Below are 14,643 nucleotides of genomic sequence, written 5' to 3'. Positions count from 1 at the left end.
TTGTGGACTTCCTCAGAGTCCACACCTTGATGACATTATGTAGTGCAGACCTTAGGGATCCTTGACGCGAGTCCAAGAGGGTGCTCCGGAGTCGTATTTTGAGACAGACTCAAGCGTCACGCTGGAAATAGGAAGAGAAGTTGCCCATCAGTGTGAACTCCTCCCTCCCTTCCTGATTGGTCTAATTGCTCTTTCGCAAGAACTTCTGGGTTGGTAAAGTGCGCAAAGCCTGCTGCAGTGACGAAGACCGCATCAAGGGTGTAAAGTGGGCGCTGATGAGCACAATTCGGAGCGTAAAAATTAAAAGATGGGACACCCTACGGACTCGTAGACTAAGCAAGCATGCGCAATTTAAGGCCACAAGAACGAAAGTGCACATGAAAGTGAGTCATTCGGGACAGGGCCAAAGATGGTCCCTATGTTCCCTTGCCGGAAATCATGTGACCTTTTCTGAAGCTCTCCAGCCGAAAATCGCGCAAGCCAACTCAATAAACTTCATAAAATGCGACAGAACATTTATATAGACAAACGTTTGTTTTAGTTTTAAATAAAGACTAGACAGGAAGGGACCACAATCTACCTAATATTTAAAATAATAATATTTATTTAATATTCAATAATTTTTACAATTATTTATTAAAAATGTAATAATATTTCTCCACATTTATGCACAAATATGTAATAGAATAATGAAAGCGTTTTTCACAATGTACTTTAACACGTGTTTAAAGTCAAGGAGATGTTGGTTTTGCCCGCTGTAAAAGAATAACAGCTGTGAATTATCACAATGCAACTAAGTAGCCACGTAACAGGAAAATAAGTAAACAGTGTCCCAATGTGAAGTGAGCTAGGGTCATTATGAGTGTCCGAACCTGGATACACGATATACTGACTTGGGAGCTACTGTAGGAAGCGGATTGAGACACAGGGATTGTTTATTTGACTTGTAATAAATTCTCCTGCATACACGATGCACATGAAGTACACGCAAATACAAAAATCTGGCAGTGCATACAGTGCGCACATATTATTCTGATAACGAAATTTGCATTACATGCACTGTACAGTACATGGACCCTCGTGTATGCGTAAAAACCAAACTATACTCCTAGCTTAAGAGAGCAAATAAAAAAAAAAACTAATGACACAACAACCGTGACATAAATGACATAATTAAAAGTTTATTACTGGCATTGTATAAAATAAGGGACAAGCCCTTTGATACACCCCCACCCTAACTTCCTGTTTTATTAAGAAATGCATAAACTCAGAAAGAAAATTGTGCTTATAAAGCCATTTCATGGGGTACAGCCTAAATTTTATGTCAACTTGGACATGATCTGCGTATATACATTATGAATGTTTGACAGCATCCTTTCATCCACATGTCTTATTGTTTTTCACCAAATAGTGATTAAAGTTAATCAACACACAACCCTCTTAAGGGTGCTGGAAAAGGCAAAACATTAAAAGAGCAGAAAATAAGAGTGACGGAAAAATAAGAGTGCCATTAATAATTGAGATTATTATTCCGAGAATAATTCAACCCGACATTTACATGTATGAATATTTATGTGACCAAGGGTCTGCCGGGCCTTTCAGGGGCTCAGCATGTCTGAGGCAGATTGTTGTGCTCACCTCTCGCCACTCTTTGTTGCCAATGCCTTGAGTGTACAGCACACATACTGTGAAGATGAAGAGAGAGAGACAGTGTTACACAAAGGTACAGAATGTCTAAAATGCCACCTGTGACACTTTTAACTTTTAAAACCGAGCGGCAGATGTGTATACTTTGGACAATGTTTTGTCCTATAAACCAAAAAAGCTATTTTTTCGGTTACACTTTTATGTTCGACAGAAGGGTTGCCTCAACTCGTTATGGCCCACATGTTCAGACCAGACTTATACAGGTTTGTAACAACTGTACTATCCTTTTAAATATGATTGGACAGTGACTGACAAGACAGTATGGTCAGACTCCTCCCTACAATTTGAGCTTCATTTACAAATTGAAATAGTACTGAAGCTAGAAAGATGAAAACACCATAAAAGAGAAGAGGATTAACAATGTTAAACAATGCAAAGTTAAGAACTAGTTAAGTGTATTTCGAACAGGTGTGTTTTCAATTGTTTTTTGAAGGGTGTGGTGATCTCAGCAGTTTAGGTGGATCAAGTGGAGTTAGGCCTTATTTGTGGCATATAGCACACCCACCATAAGCAAGATAATGGTAACACTAAGAGACTAGGCCAGCAGCCATCAGCATAACTGAGACTGTGCCTCAGCACAAGTAAACATCCTGGGAAGAGTTGACGTCTACTAAAACATCTACATTGTAAACAAGACGAGTAAAAAATCAGGTGGAAAAAGTGCACAAACCATTTGACAATAAAAAGAAAACATGCAAAGTGCAGTACATATACAAAACAACAAGCAATAAAGTGTGGAAATCAATACAGGTACTGGTAACAATAGCTGATTTTTGGCAGAGCTGTTTTGCTTTTCATTATTGTTACTAGGGCTGCACGATTTGGGTAATTTTTCCCATTGCGGTTATTGATGCTTATATTGCGATGTGCGATTGCGATTATACTGTATGGTATCATGAGTCAACTTGATGGGTTTTAAGGAAAATCCACACACAGTTTAGCTAAAATGTGTATTTGTAAAACTAGAAATGTTTTCGTATTGCCACGTGATGTCGCAACTGCTCAGTGTCAGTAATCCTAAATCCAAAATACCACCATACAACAGACGTAGAGTTTTTTTTTTTAGCTACCAGATCACTGTCAACCTCCTCTGCATCCATCTTCGCTCTGGTATAAGTGACGACGCACACCACACACGTGCACTGCCTTTTTTGTTTGTTTTTCTTTCTTTTTTTAAACGGCAAGGAAAATCATCAAACAGTTATCAGAAAGTTTGTGTTAAAAGTCCACACATTTATTTATTTAATATAATTGCAACATTTTGCTGTCATATAATCGCACAGGCTGACATCGCGATTGCGATTGCGATGCGATTAATTGTGCAGCACTAATTGTTACACATACACAACACAAAGGAAACCATTAAAAATGTCTGCTGTACTTTCTTTAGGGTTACAATGACTCAGTTTCACTGCCTTTTGTTTAATGACAAACACATCTAATCAATAAGTGCGGTTCGAGTATGTTCGAAGATTTAGAATTAGATTAGTGTGAAACATGATAAGTGATAGTGTTTAAGAATGCAGAGACGAGGAAGTCTGTAAGTGAATAAGTACATACACTCACCTAAAGGATTATTAGGAACACCATGCTAAAACTGTGTTTGACCCCCTTTCACCTTCAGAACTGCCTTAATTCTACGTGGCATTGATTCAACAAGGTGCTGAAAGCATTGTTTAGAAATATTGGCCCATATTGATAGGATAGCATCTTGCAGATTTGTGGGATGCACATCCAGGGCACGAAGCTCCCGTTCCACCACATCACAAAGATGCTCTATTGGGTTGAGATCTGGTGACTGTGGGGGCCATTTTAGTACAGTGAACTCATTGTTATGTTAAAAAAAAAACAATTTGAAATGATTCGAGCTTTGTGACATGATGCATTATCCTGTTGTAAGTAGCCATCGAGGATGGGTACATGATGGTCATAAAGGGAAGGACATTGTCAGAAACAATGCTCAGGTAGACTGTGGCATTTAAATGATGCCCAAATAGCACTAAGGGGCCAAGAAAACATCCCCCACACCATTAAACCACCACCACCAGCCTGCACAGTGGTAAGAAGGCATGATGGATCCATGTTCTCATTCTGTTTACGCCAAATTCTGACTCTACCATCTGAATGTCTCAACAGAAATCGAGACTCATCAGACCAGACAACATTTTTCCAGTCTTCAACTGTCCAATTTTGGTGAGCTGGTTCAAATTGTAGCCTCTTTTTCCTATTTGTAGTGGAGATGAGTGGTCCCCGTTGGGGTCTTCTGCTGTTGTAGCCCATCTGCCTCAAGATTGTGCGTGTTGTGGCTTCACAAATGCTTTGCTGAATACCTCGGTTGTAACGAGTGGTTATTTCAGTCAAAGTTGCTCTTCTATCAGCTTGAATCAGTCGGCCCATTCTCCTCTGACCTCTAGCATCAACAAGGTATTTTCGCCCACAGGACTGCCGCATACTGCATGTTTTTCCCTTTTCACACCATTCTTTGTAAACCCTAGAAATGGTTGTGCATGAAAATTCCAGTAACTGAGCAGATTGTGAAATACTCAGACCGGCCCGTCTGGCACCAACAACCATGCCACGCTCAAAATTGCTTAAATCACCTTTCTTTCCCATTCTGACATTCAGTTTGGAGTTCAGCCCTAAATGCATTGAAGCAACTGCCATGTGATTGGTTGATTAGATAATTGCACTAATGAGAAATTGAACAGGTGTTCCTTATAATCCTTTAGGTAAGTGTACAGTATATCTATATATAGATATATAAACCTACATACATATGTATATACAGTGTAAAAGTTACAATAATTATACAAAAAATTCCAATAATATTTTTCATAATACTAACTATACAATAAATAAGCCCACCCACAATGTTTCTATATATGTGTCACATATAAAGCAGGAGGCTTTACTTCACACAGTCAGATTAAGAAACGGCAAACAGACAGCAGTGAGTCATTTGATTGTGTAAGCTTTCACAAAGTGAAGCAAGTCCCCTCTTAACAAGGCTAAAGCAGTTGATCGAACAGACCTACGTGAGATCATTTCACATTAAATACGATGAGACATGAAAAACTATTTAGATTCAATTTAGCACAGTTCATATCATGCATTTTACAAATATAAAAAGTGGTAGGTAAAAAGACAGTCTTACTTGGATCTGATTTGGAGAATGTGTCCCTGTCGAGCAGGTTTCTGTAAAAAGGAGAAAAAAATTAAATAAAAGACTTTGCACAAATTATGCAGCCTTATAATCTAATGTCTATAATTCTTCCAACATATTGAAACTATGCTGTAAATGTTCATAATTATTATGAGTTAAGTAACATACAACCCAATGTAATTATCTGAAAGTATATCTTTAAAGGGTTTAAACATGAAAAATTAAATATTTTATGCAGCTTCTAAATTAAATAGTTTTGTGAATGTTTCGATTCCTTCTGTAAACTAAAGATTAAAAAAATTAAAAAAATCTAAATCTAAATTATAACAGCATAAGTGAAAGAACACTGACACAGTATAAAAAAAATTGCCTTTCAGGAGATACAAATGCTAAAAACGCACAAAATATGGCCCTTTTAAGATCGGTTTTCAGTGTAAACTCAGAAGGCACAGCAGGTAACAGTTGAGGTTTCACATCTGTGCATTAGTGCAAGTTGTGAGGCAAGTTCTTGAGTCAGCGGTAGGTTATGAAAGTCTGCCCTGTCCATTCAGATAAAATCTTAAAATCGGAGGTTTTTGTTCCAAGTGCATAAAGGGATTAGCAGTGAAAGAAGTATTGCAAAGTATATTTTACTTATATTTTGGTACTAATGTGTGTGTGATATCTTACTGGTGAAAAGACGTAACGTCACTGCATGTGTGAACAGCACATTTTTTGTTTTTACTGGTTAACTAATTCTGGTAAATTCATGGTAATTTACCAAAATTACTATGTGATAAAGGGCTAATCATGGTTTCTCAGATCAGCAAGCAGTGAGCGAAAGGAAAAATGTCTCGGTTTATGTTTGTAACCACAGTTCCCTGAGAAGGAAATGAGATGCTGCTTCACCGTAGTGACGCTTTGGAGAACGCAGCGTTGCAGCGGCGGTGACTTTGGGTGCAGCGGTCATAACTATTGACCAATCAGAATCAAAGACTCGAACTAACCAGGACAAATTCATGGGATTTTCAGGGACTTCTATTTAGTGTCTTATGTAGGTTCACACTCTCTCCCACACTCTTGCATCATGCACTTTCACCATTTGTATCTGAGAGGTTACTCTGGTGCTGTGTCTGAAACCCTTCACTCCTTCACTATTCCATATATAGAGAATGACATTTGAGTCCATTATATGGTGAAGAAGAGAACAAAAATGGACACTGACGTATATACCACGCGTCAGAGGGATGTTGTAGAGATTTGTCATAAACCCTTACACCTGTGTGGCTTTAGGTTTTGTAGTGTAAGTTTACTTTCTTACTGTTTGGCATATTTGTCATATTTATTGTATTAGTTGATAATAAAGAGAAGAAAACAACTGCTTGTCATATTTATTTACTATAATGTTTATTTGTTATGTTTAATAAAATATGTGTAATAGTTGTAATACAATGTCCCACATTTATTTTTAATTTGTTTCTTTTTAAAAAGTAGAAAATAACTAACAAAAGTGTATAAAAATAAATATGTGGTGTTTACTGTCAGTATTTTTCTGTTTATTCCAGTTATGCGTTCGTCTTGTATGATGTTAAATAGTGAGTGAGGGAGCGTACATGAAATGTACCCTCAAACCCAGAGTGCATTGTTGGTAAAAAGTATTGAACGAATGTAGAGAATGAAGCTGGGCTGGGTTATTTTTAACCTATAATGGGTAAATATTGGACAGAAGTTCAGAACACATGCTGGGTTAAAAATTACCTCATGCTGGGTCGAAAAAAAAACTCGTTATTTGTTGATATGTCCAAAATTTTTCCAACATGGCATAAAAATAACCCAGCCATTTTTAGAGTGTATATAGGAGACGCCAAAGACGTTGACAAAATGTTGCACTTCTATTACTATTACTACAGTATAAATGGAAAGAAATACATCGCTCATCAGTATAAATCCTACCTTCTAATAAAAAGAGCCAATCATTAATTGCTAAAGACAATTGCAGTTTTTAGAGTAATTTAAGCTTAAAAAACAGACTTTACTGTACACTCTTAAAAAAAATGGTTCTATATCAAACCAGAAATGGTTCTATCACCCGCTTCATATATGGAACCCCCAAATGGGTCAATATAGAACCACTTTAATGGGTTCATTAAAAAGAACCCCAAATGGTTCTTTGAAACAAAGTTAGATGGTTCTATTTAGAACCATTAAAGGTTCTTTATAATTATGAGGAATTTATTATTGATAAGAAATTATAACCGATCCAGAAAATTATAAAAGTTTACTATTTATTAATTGTATTATACAGAAATATAAATCTATAAAAATTACTTAAAATCACATCTCTTTATTCTGTATTAGACAGCAAAACATTTAGTTTACATTTAAAATGTCTCATTTCATTCAACCATTTAGTTATTTAATTATTTCCACTAAGCATTTTCACTTTTTTATAAACATACATGCGTTTATATATATATATTAAAATTGCATCTCTGTATTAAACAGCTAAACTCTTAATTACACTATACATTCAAAAATTTTGTTCAAGTTATTTCCCTTACGCATTTTCTGTTTTTATAAACAAAGATACTGTACAGTATATGCAGTACTAATTTTTAGTAACTTTTACATGTTTCTGAAATGATGAAAAGAAATCACAATGCATTTAAAGACAATTCATGAACAATCTATTAAACAGAATGACAATTTACACAAGTTGATTGTACATTTGTTTTGTACAGGTATTTAAATTTAAGCATATATTTTATAAATTAAAGTCACTGTGTGCTTAATGGCAAAAGGGTATTGAACATTGAAGAGAAAAAAACCCGCAAACAGTCATTCCACAGCCTGTGATGTCAATGTCTTCCACATATTATGTTCACATTGTCCATTATAAAGTTGATACTTTGAGATTTGAGAGGATCAGGAGAGCCATTGAACACTATGGTTGGTGTGGGACCTTTGGGTTCCTGTAAAACAAACATTTCACCTTTTAAGTGCTTTTTACCAATTAACAGAAGCAATCAAATAGACTTAAAATTACCCCATAATAACACAAATAAAGTATGACAACTAGGCAAGCGACACTCAAGAACCAACAAGACTCATAATAATTGATGTGGAGCTGTATGCTATTTAAGAGTAAACAGAGTAATATTTTTATATTTGCATTGAATGTTACTTTAAATGAAGTGCCTCAAATGCTACAGAAGACTATACTTACACTATTTACACAGCAAAGGAAGCTGGGATTTTCTTAAAATAATGCTTGCAATAACATAAGTGCAGCATTCCTCACCAGACCTACAAAGATAAAAATTATTTTACATTAGGTACAGAAATCAATTACAGGGACATTTTACTCAAAAAAGAAAACTCATTCACTCACTCGTTATTTCAAACGTTCACGGCTTTCTTTCTTCAGCAGAACACAAAAAGATTTTGAAGAATGTCTGTAACCAAACAACGCTGGTAGCAATTTAATGGACACAAAACCAATGCAGGTCAATGGGCACCATTGTTGTTCGATTACCATACTTTTTTTAAATATCTTCTGTTGTGTTCTGCTGAAGAAAGTGACGACAATTTTCATTTGTGGGTAAACTTTAAATCTTTCTCAGCCAGCGTCTCTTTATTAACAAGTTAACTCTTCAATGGCAAGGAAAAAGTTTATACTAACATTATTTTCATATTTTCACTTATACAATTTATAGGTGCTAGAACCTTTACATTGACAATGCAAATAAGGCTACTTTACACTGGGCAAAGAACAAGCATATGATGTAGTTACCTTCTGTGGTTTCCTCTGCTGTTCCAATGAGATTGGCGTAGAGATGTTTTTTACTTCATTCTTTTGCACTCCTGATGATGGTTGGGGCCATGTTATTTAGAGATGTTTCCATGTTCTTCACCAAGTCTGTTCCAAACCTCATTGTCATTCCATGCAGCATCTTAAAATACAAAATCTTTATATATTCATATTCATATATACTTTCAGACAAACAAGTTCCTTAAATTCTACATTAACTTGAGGTTGCAATTGACTAGTGATGTATTTTTCAAAACACAATGTTCAATAAAATATAGTGTGAAATATACAGAATTTAAATTAAGTCCTCAAACACTTTACAGTCTTTAATGCTAAATTCTAAATGAAATACATAAGAATTATCATTAAAGCTACAAAACACAGATTTCTTTTATTTTGCTCTTTGATGAACATTAGTGACAGAAGTCAGGTTTACGAGGTCCCTTTAAGCACCTTACCTTTTTGCATCAATGGGGTTTATATTTTAAAGCCAGTGACGTGTCATAACGGACCATTTATTAACCATGGTTATCTGTGAGGGGAAGGAAAAAAGCATAAATTACACTTCACAAACCAAATACGCATAAAAACCTGAACACGTTTGGTTTTTAAAACATTTGAATGTTAAATGTAAGTGTCTTAACAGCTACCATCACATTAATTCATTGTGTGCATCACAGAAAACATGCATATAGACTTGTTGCGGATACGAACGCTGCACTGCAATCGTGCATTTATAATAAAGACCGGCGGAAATTTCCCAACTGTGGCCACCAGTTTACTTTTATCTTCAGAGAACAAACTTAAAATACTCACGGAATGTGTGTAAAACTGCGACAAACATTTACATATAATTTCCCTTCCACCCGGTTCCCTTGACCACGCGCTTCATTCGTCTCCTTACAACACACAGCTGTCTTATTGTGATTGGCAATTTAATCTAAAATGACAAAGAAATAAAGCAGGACTGTAACGTAATTCATTAAAACCCGGAACAAAATGTATTTAAAAGCGCTTTTATAACTGACAGTTGACGAAGCCCGTCGTGCTTTAACGTTACCAACAGTAATGTTTAACTGAGGTAAATATTATAAATGTAGCTTCTATCACTATTTAGCACAAGACCTCTTACAAAATAAATATTAACTAATTATACTAAATATTTCAGTAATATCGTTTCAAAAATGTAGAAAGTTTACTTACCTCAGGGTACCAACAAGCAGAAATGCCGGTCCGGAGTCCGAACTCAGTTTGAAAAGAAAAAAAACTGTCACGTCTGGAGGCTCATCTTCGCTTATGGTGCAACGCATATATACGCCACCAGAGGGCACTTTTGCCATTATTTGTTTTAAATGCCCCTTCAGGTTAAATTAAACATTGACAATATAGAATGTACAAATATAAAGAAAACACCTGGTTATTCACCAAAAACGCAAACTGCACTGTAAGTTTTATGCTAATGTACAAACTTGCATAAAAAAGCTCACAGGAAATAAATCATACAATAAATATGAATAGCCTATTTGTTGACTCTCTCTTTATTTGACCACAGCCTATTGAAACAAAAAGGTTTGTGAATGAGTTGTGTAGGTCTGTAATTATTGTGTAATCTTTAGTTTACACTTCAGTCACAAACGTGAATTATAGAACCATTTTAATAAAAATGGTTCTTTGCCCTCCAAGGGCTCTAAATGGAACCCTTTTTTTGGTAAAAGGTTCTATTGGCCAAGTATAGAACCCCATGGTTTTATATAGAACCTCAAGGAACCTTTTTTTTTTAGAGTGTATGGTACAGTTGATGTCAAGTTTAATAGTTGGCTGGAAATATGTTGTCTAATTGTGATTTTATACAGCAATTTTAAAGATATCGCTCTTCCCCCATTCAAGTCGATAGAACTTGGTGTCGGATGACTGAAATAGCTTCCCAATAGCTTTGCAAACATCGCTGCCAAGGGACATTGTTACCCCTGTCAATCATTTTAACTTGACAGCCAGTCTATAAAACATACAACATGTTAGAAATGTTAATTAGCAGGCTAGCTGTCAGCACTGTTATGACATGTTAAAGGGAAAGTTCACCCAAGAATGAAAATTCTGTCATCATTTACTCACTCTCATGTTATTACAAACTTGTATGAATTAATTTGTTCAGATTAACACGAAGGAAGATATTTTGAGAAATGTTTGTTACCAAACCGATCATGAGCCTCATTGACTTCCATAGTAGGAAAAAATAATACTATGGAAGTGAAAGGGGCTTACAAACGGTTTGGTTACAAACATTGAAGTATCACTTTAACATAAAACTAAAGAGAACAAACTCAATCAATCATATTAGGGCTGCACAATAAATAATATGCAATAGTCACACGTTTTTTTATGCTAAAGAGGAGCCTTGCCTAGCCTCTGAAAGAAGTGACTTGGAAGGACCAGTCCTGCCAAGGAAGTATCCTTGACATTGAGAAACACCTAATATGTCGCCTTGGCTATAGCAGTTCATTGAAATGTGTCAAATAGAGCCGCCAACTTGAAATAGGGGAGCCCCTCCTCTTTAATGCATCAGCGTCAATGTAGGCAAAGGTGTAACGGAAACAAAATCACAATAAATCATCATGAATGCAATTTTCTAGTGTTTTTTTTCCATTCCAACGGTCAGACATGTATTTAGCATTAAGTACAGAGAAAATTTAAAGTTTTAATATTAAGAAAATCTACTTTTTCTTAATATAATGCATAGTGCTAGTAAGCCTAACATCCATACGTAGCACAAAAGTCCGGCATCGTCCATGAATTCAAGGTACAGGCAGACACTGCAAAAAATGAATTTTTATCTTGTTTTCAGTAAAAATAATACGAAAAATTTTCTTAAAATAAATTTACTCAAAACGCTTGTTTTAAGCACAAATTCGCTTAAATTTTATATTTTGTCTAAAAACTAGACCGATTTTCCTAGGTCATTTTGCTCAGCAAGAAGAATACATCTTAATTTAAGAATTTTTAGATATTTTTACTGAAAACAAGACAAAAATACTAAGTAATAAAGAAATTTTTTTGCAGTGGAGATAGCAGCGTTACCTAGCTACTTCCTATGACAAGACCACTGTTTCAAGATGGCGGCTGTTTTGATGCATGCTTAGAACCCCAAGGCGACATATAGTGTATCTATGCGTTCAAACACCATGAGGGTGAATAAATAATAAAATTTAATTTTGGGATGAACTATTCCTTAAAAGGATAGATCGCCCAAAAAATGGATACTAATCTTGCAAAATTGCATCGATTACCCTTAGCATTTATTTAACCCCCAGGAGCCATTTGAATTACTTTTAAAGAATGGATGCACATTCTTTGGGATTGAAGAAAGTGGACCCCACTTTCAACCGTTATAAAGCTTGGAAGGGCTAGGACATAAAAAAAAAATCTGAAAAATGTTTTCGTCTGAAAGATGTTGGACATACATATTTCGGATTGCTTGAGAGTGAGTAAATTATAGTGGCCGTTTTATTTTTTGGGCAAACTATCCTACATGCCATTATAAAATTGTACATAGACTATAAATTGAAAATAACCAAAAATGTTCAGACATGGGGTTACAAGGGTTTCCAGTGCCTTCAAGGTCCCACACACTGCAAAAGAGCTTCCACCTGACATGCTAATAAAATTGACAAATGCTTCAAGGAGTTTTTGAGGAAAAATATGACAAATGAATAAAAAGCTCTTTCTTTCAACTGTAATTTTAAGTGGCTGGGTGAATGTTCCCGGCAAGCTGACGGAGGGGAAACACCTCAAGGACAAGACAGAGTGAGAGACAGACATAATGGAAAATAGACAGGGATTCATCAAGAACGAATAAAATGCAATTTACAAAAGTTACACAAGCACAATTCATGTATTATTATTAAATAAAAGTAATTTAACAGAATAACTTATACTTAAATGAAAAAAATGTTTTGTGGCACTCACTTTTTCAAAAGAAAATCCATTTTTATTACTTTGTCAGTTTGACCACCTCCTCTTTTTTTCTCTCTTTTTGAACAAAACGAACTGAAGTTTTACAGCAATACAGTAAATTGTTCCTCTATATGGCATCGCTGTGAAGAACCTTTTGTATAGCACTTTTATTTTTAAGAGTGTACCAGAGAAATACCAGAAGCATGGGCAACACTGCTAAGGCTTTTTACCCCAGTTCTTGGCTGGTATCAAAAGTGCAGCAATAACTCCAGTCAGAGTTTAAATAACAGGGCAAGTGGGAGTAGGAAGATAATAGAGCTCAATGTGAGACAGTCATCTGCAGTTTCATCTGCTGACAGGATACAGACAGATGCAGACCCTCTGAGCTACAGTGAGGGGTGCCAGAGAGAGAAAGGGAGATATGAAAGCTGAAAGCGTGGGTGAGATGTTTGTCACATGTTAGGAATCCCTGTGTAAAAAGCACAGAGGAAAATGTGACATTCCCGGCGGTTCGCACCCACCCACTCCCCCTCGCTCCTAGAAAACATCTAGACTGTCTCTTTTATTAACTGCCAATTGCACAGTCTGTGCATCCTTTCAGTAAAACGACAATGTACATAACGGCTATAAGTAAACCCATAATTGCCTGTACACCTTTACTGTGATTTGACAGACCCTGAACAACTGGCGTAAGGTGTCAATAACAGTATGCAGTAATAAAAAACATGATAGTAGGATATTTTTCTGGCCCTACATCTTTTTTATGTATAATTTACATAATAATTTATGTAAATATCATAGCCCTGATCAGGATCAGGTGTTTGCTTTACAAAGACGTTTATTTTACAATAAAAACTGTCTGGCTGTACATTATTCTGCTTATTAAACGGTGACTTGCTACAAGAGTTAATTATTCGATAACTAAAATATTTTATTATTTCATTTTTTTAGTTGTTATTAGTTAGTAGTTTTATAAGTATGTTATTATTTAGGCATATTTATATTTCCCAAAAAGTGTTCTGAATGTCTAGTTTACTATAATGTCTTATCAGTAAGTCGCGCTATAGGCTAACGCATGTTGCAGTTGCACTATAGAGCACCTATTACATTGCTAAAAACAACGTTATTTTGTGTATTTGGTGTAATACAATGTGTTAGGCGCATATTTCTAACACGCTTATTAAATAACAAAAACAATATTGTGCCATTGAATTTAGACTTTAGACCAGGTTTTAGTTGGTCAATGGCGTTGTTTATTTTAGTTGCCTCAAAATACTGTAGCAACGCGCCAACAATGCGCCTGAACACACCTCGTTTTCAGACCAAACCCCCATGATCGCAAAATTGGGCGCAGATGCATTTTCTATTTAAGCAACGTGACACTAAACATGAAAATGATAATTGCGCTGGGTTGAAACTAGCAAAAAACACTTGGGTCACACATTGTGCGCCGGAAATGTTTCAGGACCAACAAAATGGTTCAACTATGAACACGATTTAAAGGAATAGTCTACCCTTTTGCCATATTAAACTATGTTATTACCTCAACCTAGACAAATTAATACATACCTATCTTTTTTCAATGCGTGCACTGTACAGCGTGTTGTGAATGTGTTAGCATTTAGCCTAGCCCCATTCATTCCTATGGTACCAAAAAAAAGTTTTATTTTGTGGCACCATACTTACTGGTATAACTCCTCATGTAACAGTCTTTAAATAGGGAAAACACGGAAGTGTTTGGTGGTTTCCCTGTTTGGTACCATAGGAATGAATGGGGCTAGGCTAAATGCTAACACATTCACGACGCGCTGTACAGTGCACGCATTGAAAAAAGATAGATATGTATTAATTTGTCTAAATTGAGGTAATAACATAGTTTAATATATCAAAAGGGTAGACTATTCCTTTAACTTGGGAAAATCACAGTGACTTATTAAACATAGTGCATGGATTTTGACTTCAACCTGTTAGACATTTTCCTTAGTAGCAGATTTAGTGCTTGTCAGCAGGGACCGCAAAATGTGTTTTAATC

At 35.7% G+C, this 14,643-nt stretch overlaps 1 protein-coding gene and 1 long non-coding RNA gene across 3 annotated transcripts in view; both read right to left on the bottom strand.

Annotated features, from left to right (window-relative positions):
* Positions 1–14,643, bottom strand: part of LOC135760685 (copine-8) — a 133,763-nt gene that overhangs the window by 80,151 nt on the left and 38,969 nt on the right. Inside the window, exons 2-3 of the mRNA XM_065274782.1 lie at positions 4,862–4,902; positions 1,639–1,685 (exon numbers count right to left, since the gene is read on the bottom strand). Of these exons, the coding sequence (XP_065130854.1) occupies positions 1,639–1,685; positions 4,862–4,902 (88 nt within the window). The remainder of the gene's footprint in view (positions 1–1,638; positions 1,686–4,861; positions 4,903–14,643) is intronic.
* On the bottom strand, positions 7,557–9,906 carry LOC135760665 (uncharacterized). 2 transcript variants are annotated; one of them, XR_010537468.2, is made up of 5 exons: positions 9,864–9,906; positions 9,119–9,192; positions 8,643–8,802; positions 8,076–8,155; positions 7,557–7,821 (listed from the first exon to the last, which is right to left on the bottom strand). It is a non-coding gene; the product is annotated as an uncharacterized lncRNA (long non-coding RNA). The 2 variants fall into 2 exon arrangements; XR_010537467.2 differs by lacking the exon at positions 9,864–9,906 and having other exon boundaries at positions 9,119–9,349.

Source organism: Paramisgurnus dabryanus, chromosome 1 (genome assembly GCF_030506205.2).
Source record: "Paramisgurnus dabryanus chromosome 1, PD_genome_1.1, whole genome shotgun sequence".
Lineage (NCBI taxonomy): Eukaryota > Metazoa > Chordata > Actinopteri > Cypriniformes > Cobitidae > Paramisgurnus > Paramisgurnus dabryanus.
The sequence above is the reverse complement of the archived record's forward strand: the minus strand, read 5'-3'. Positions and strand labels throughout refer to the sequence as shown.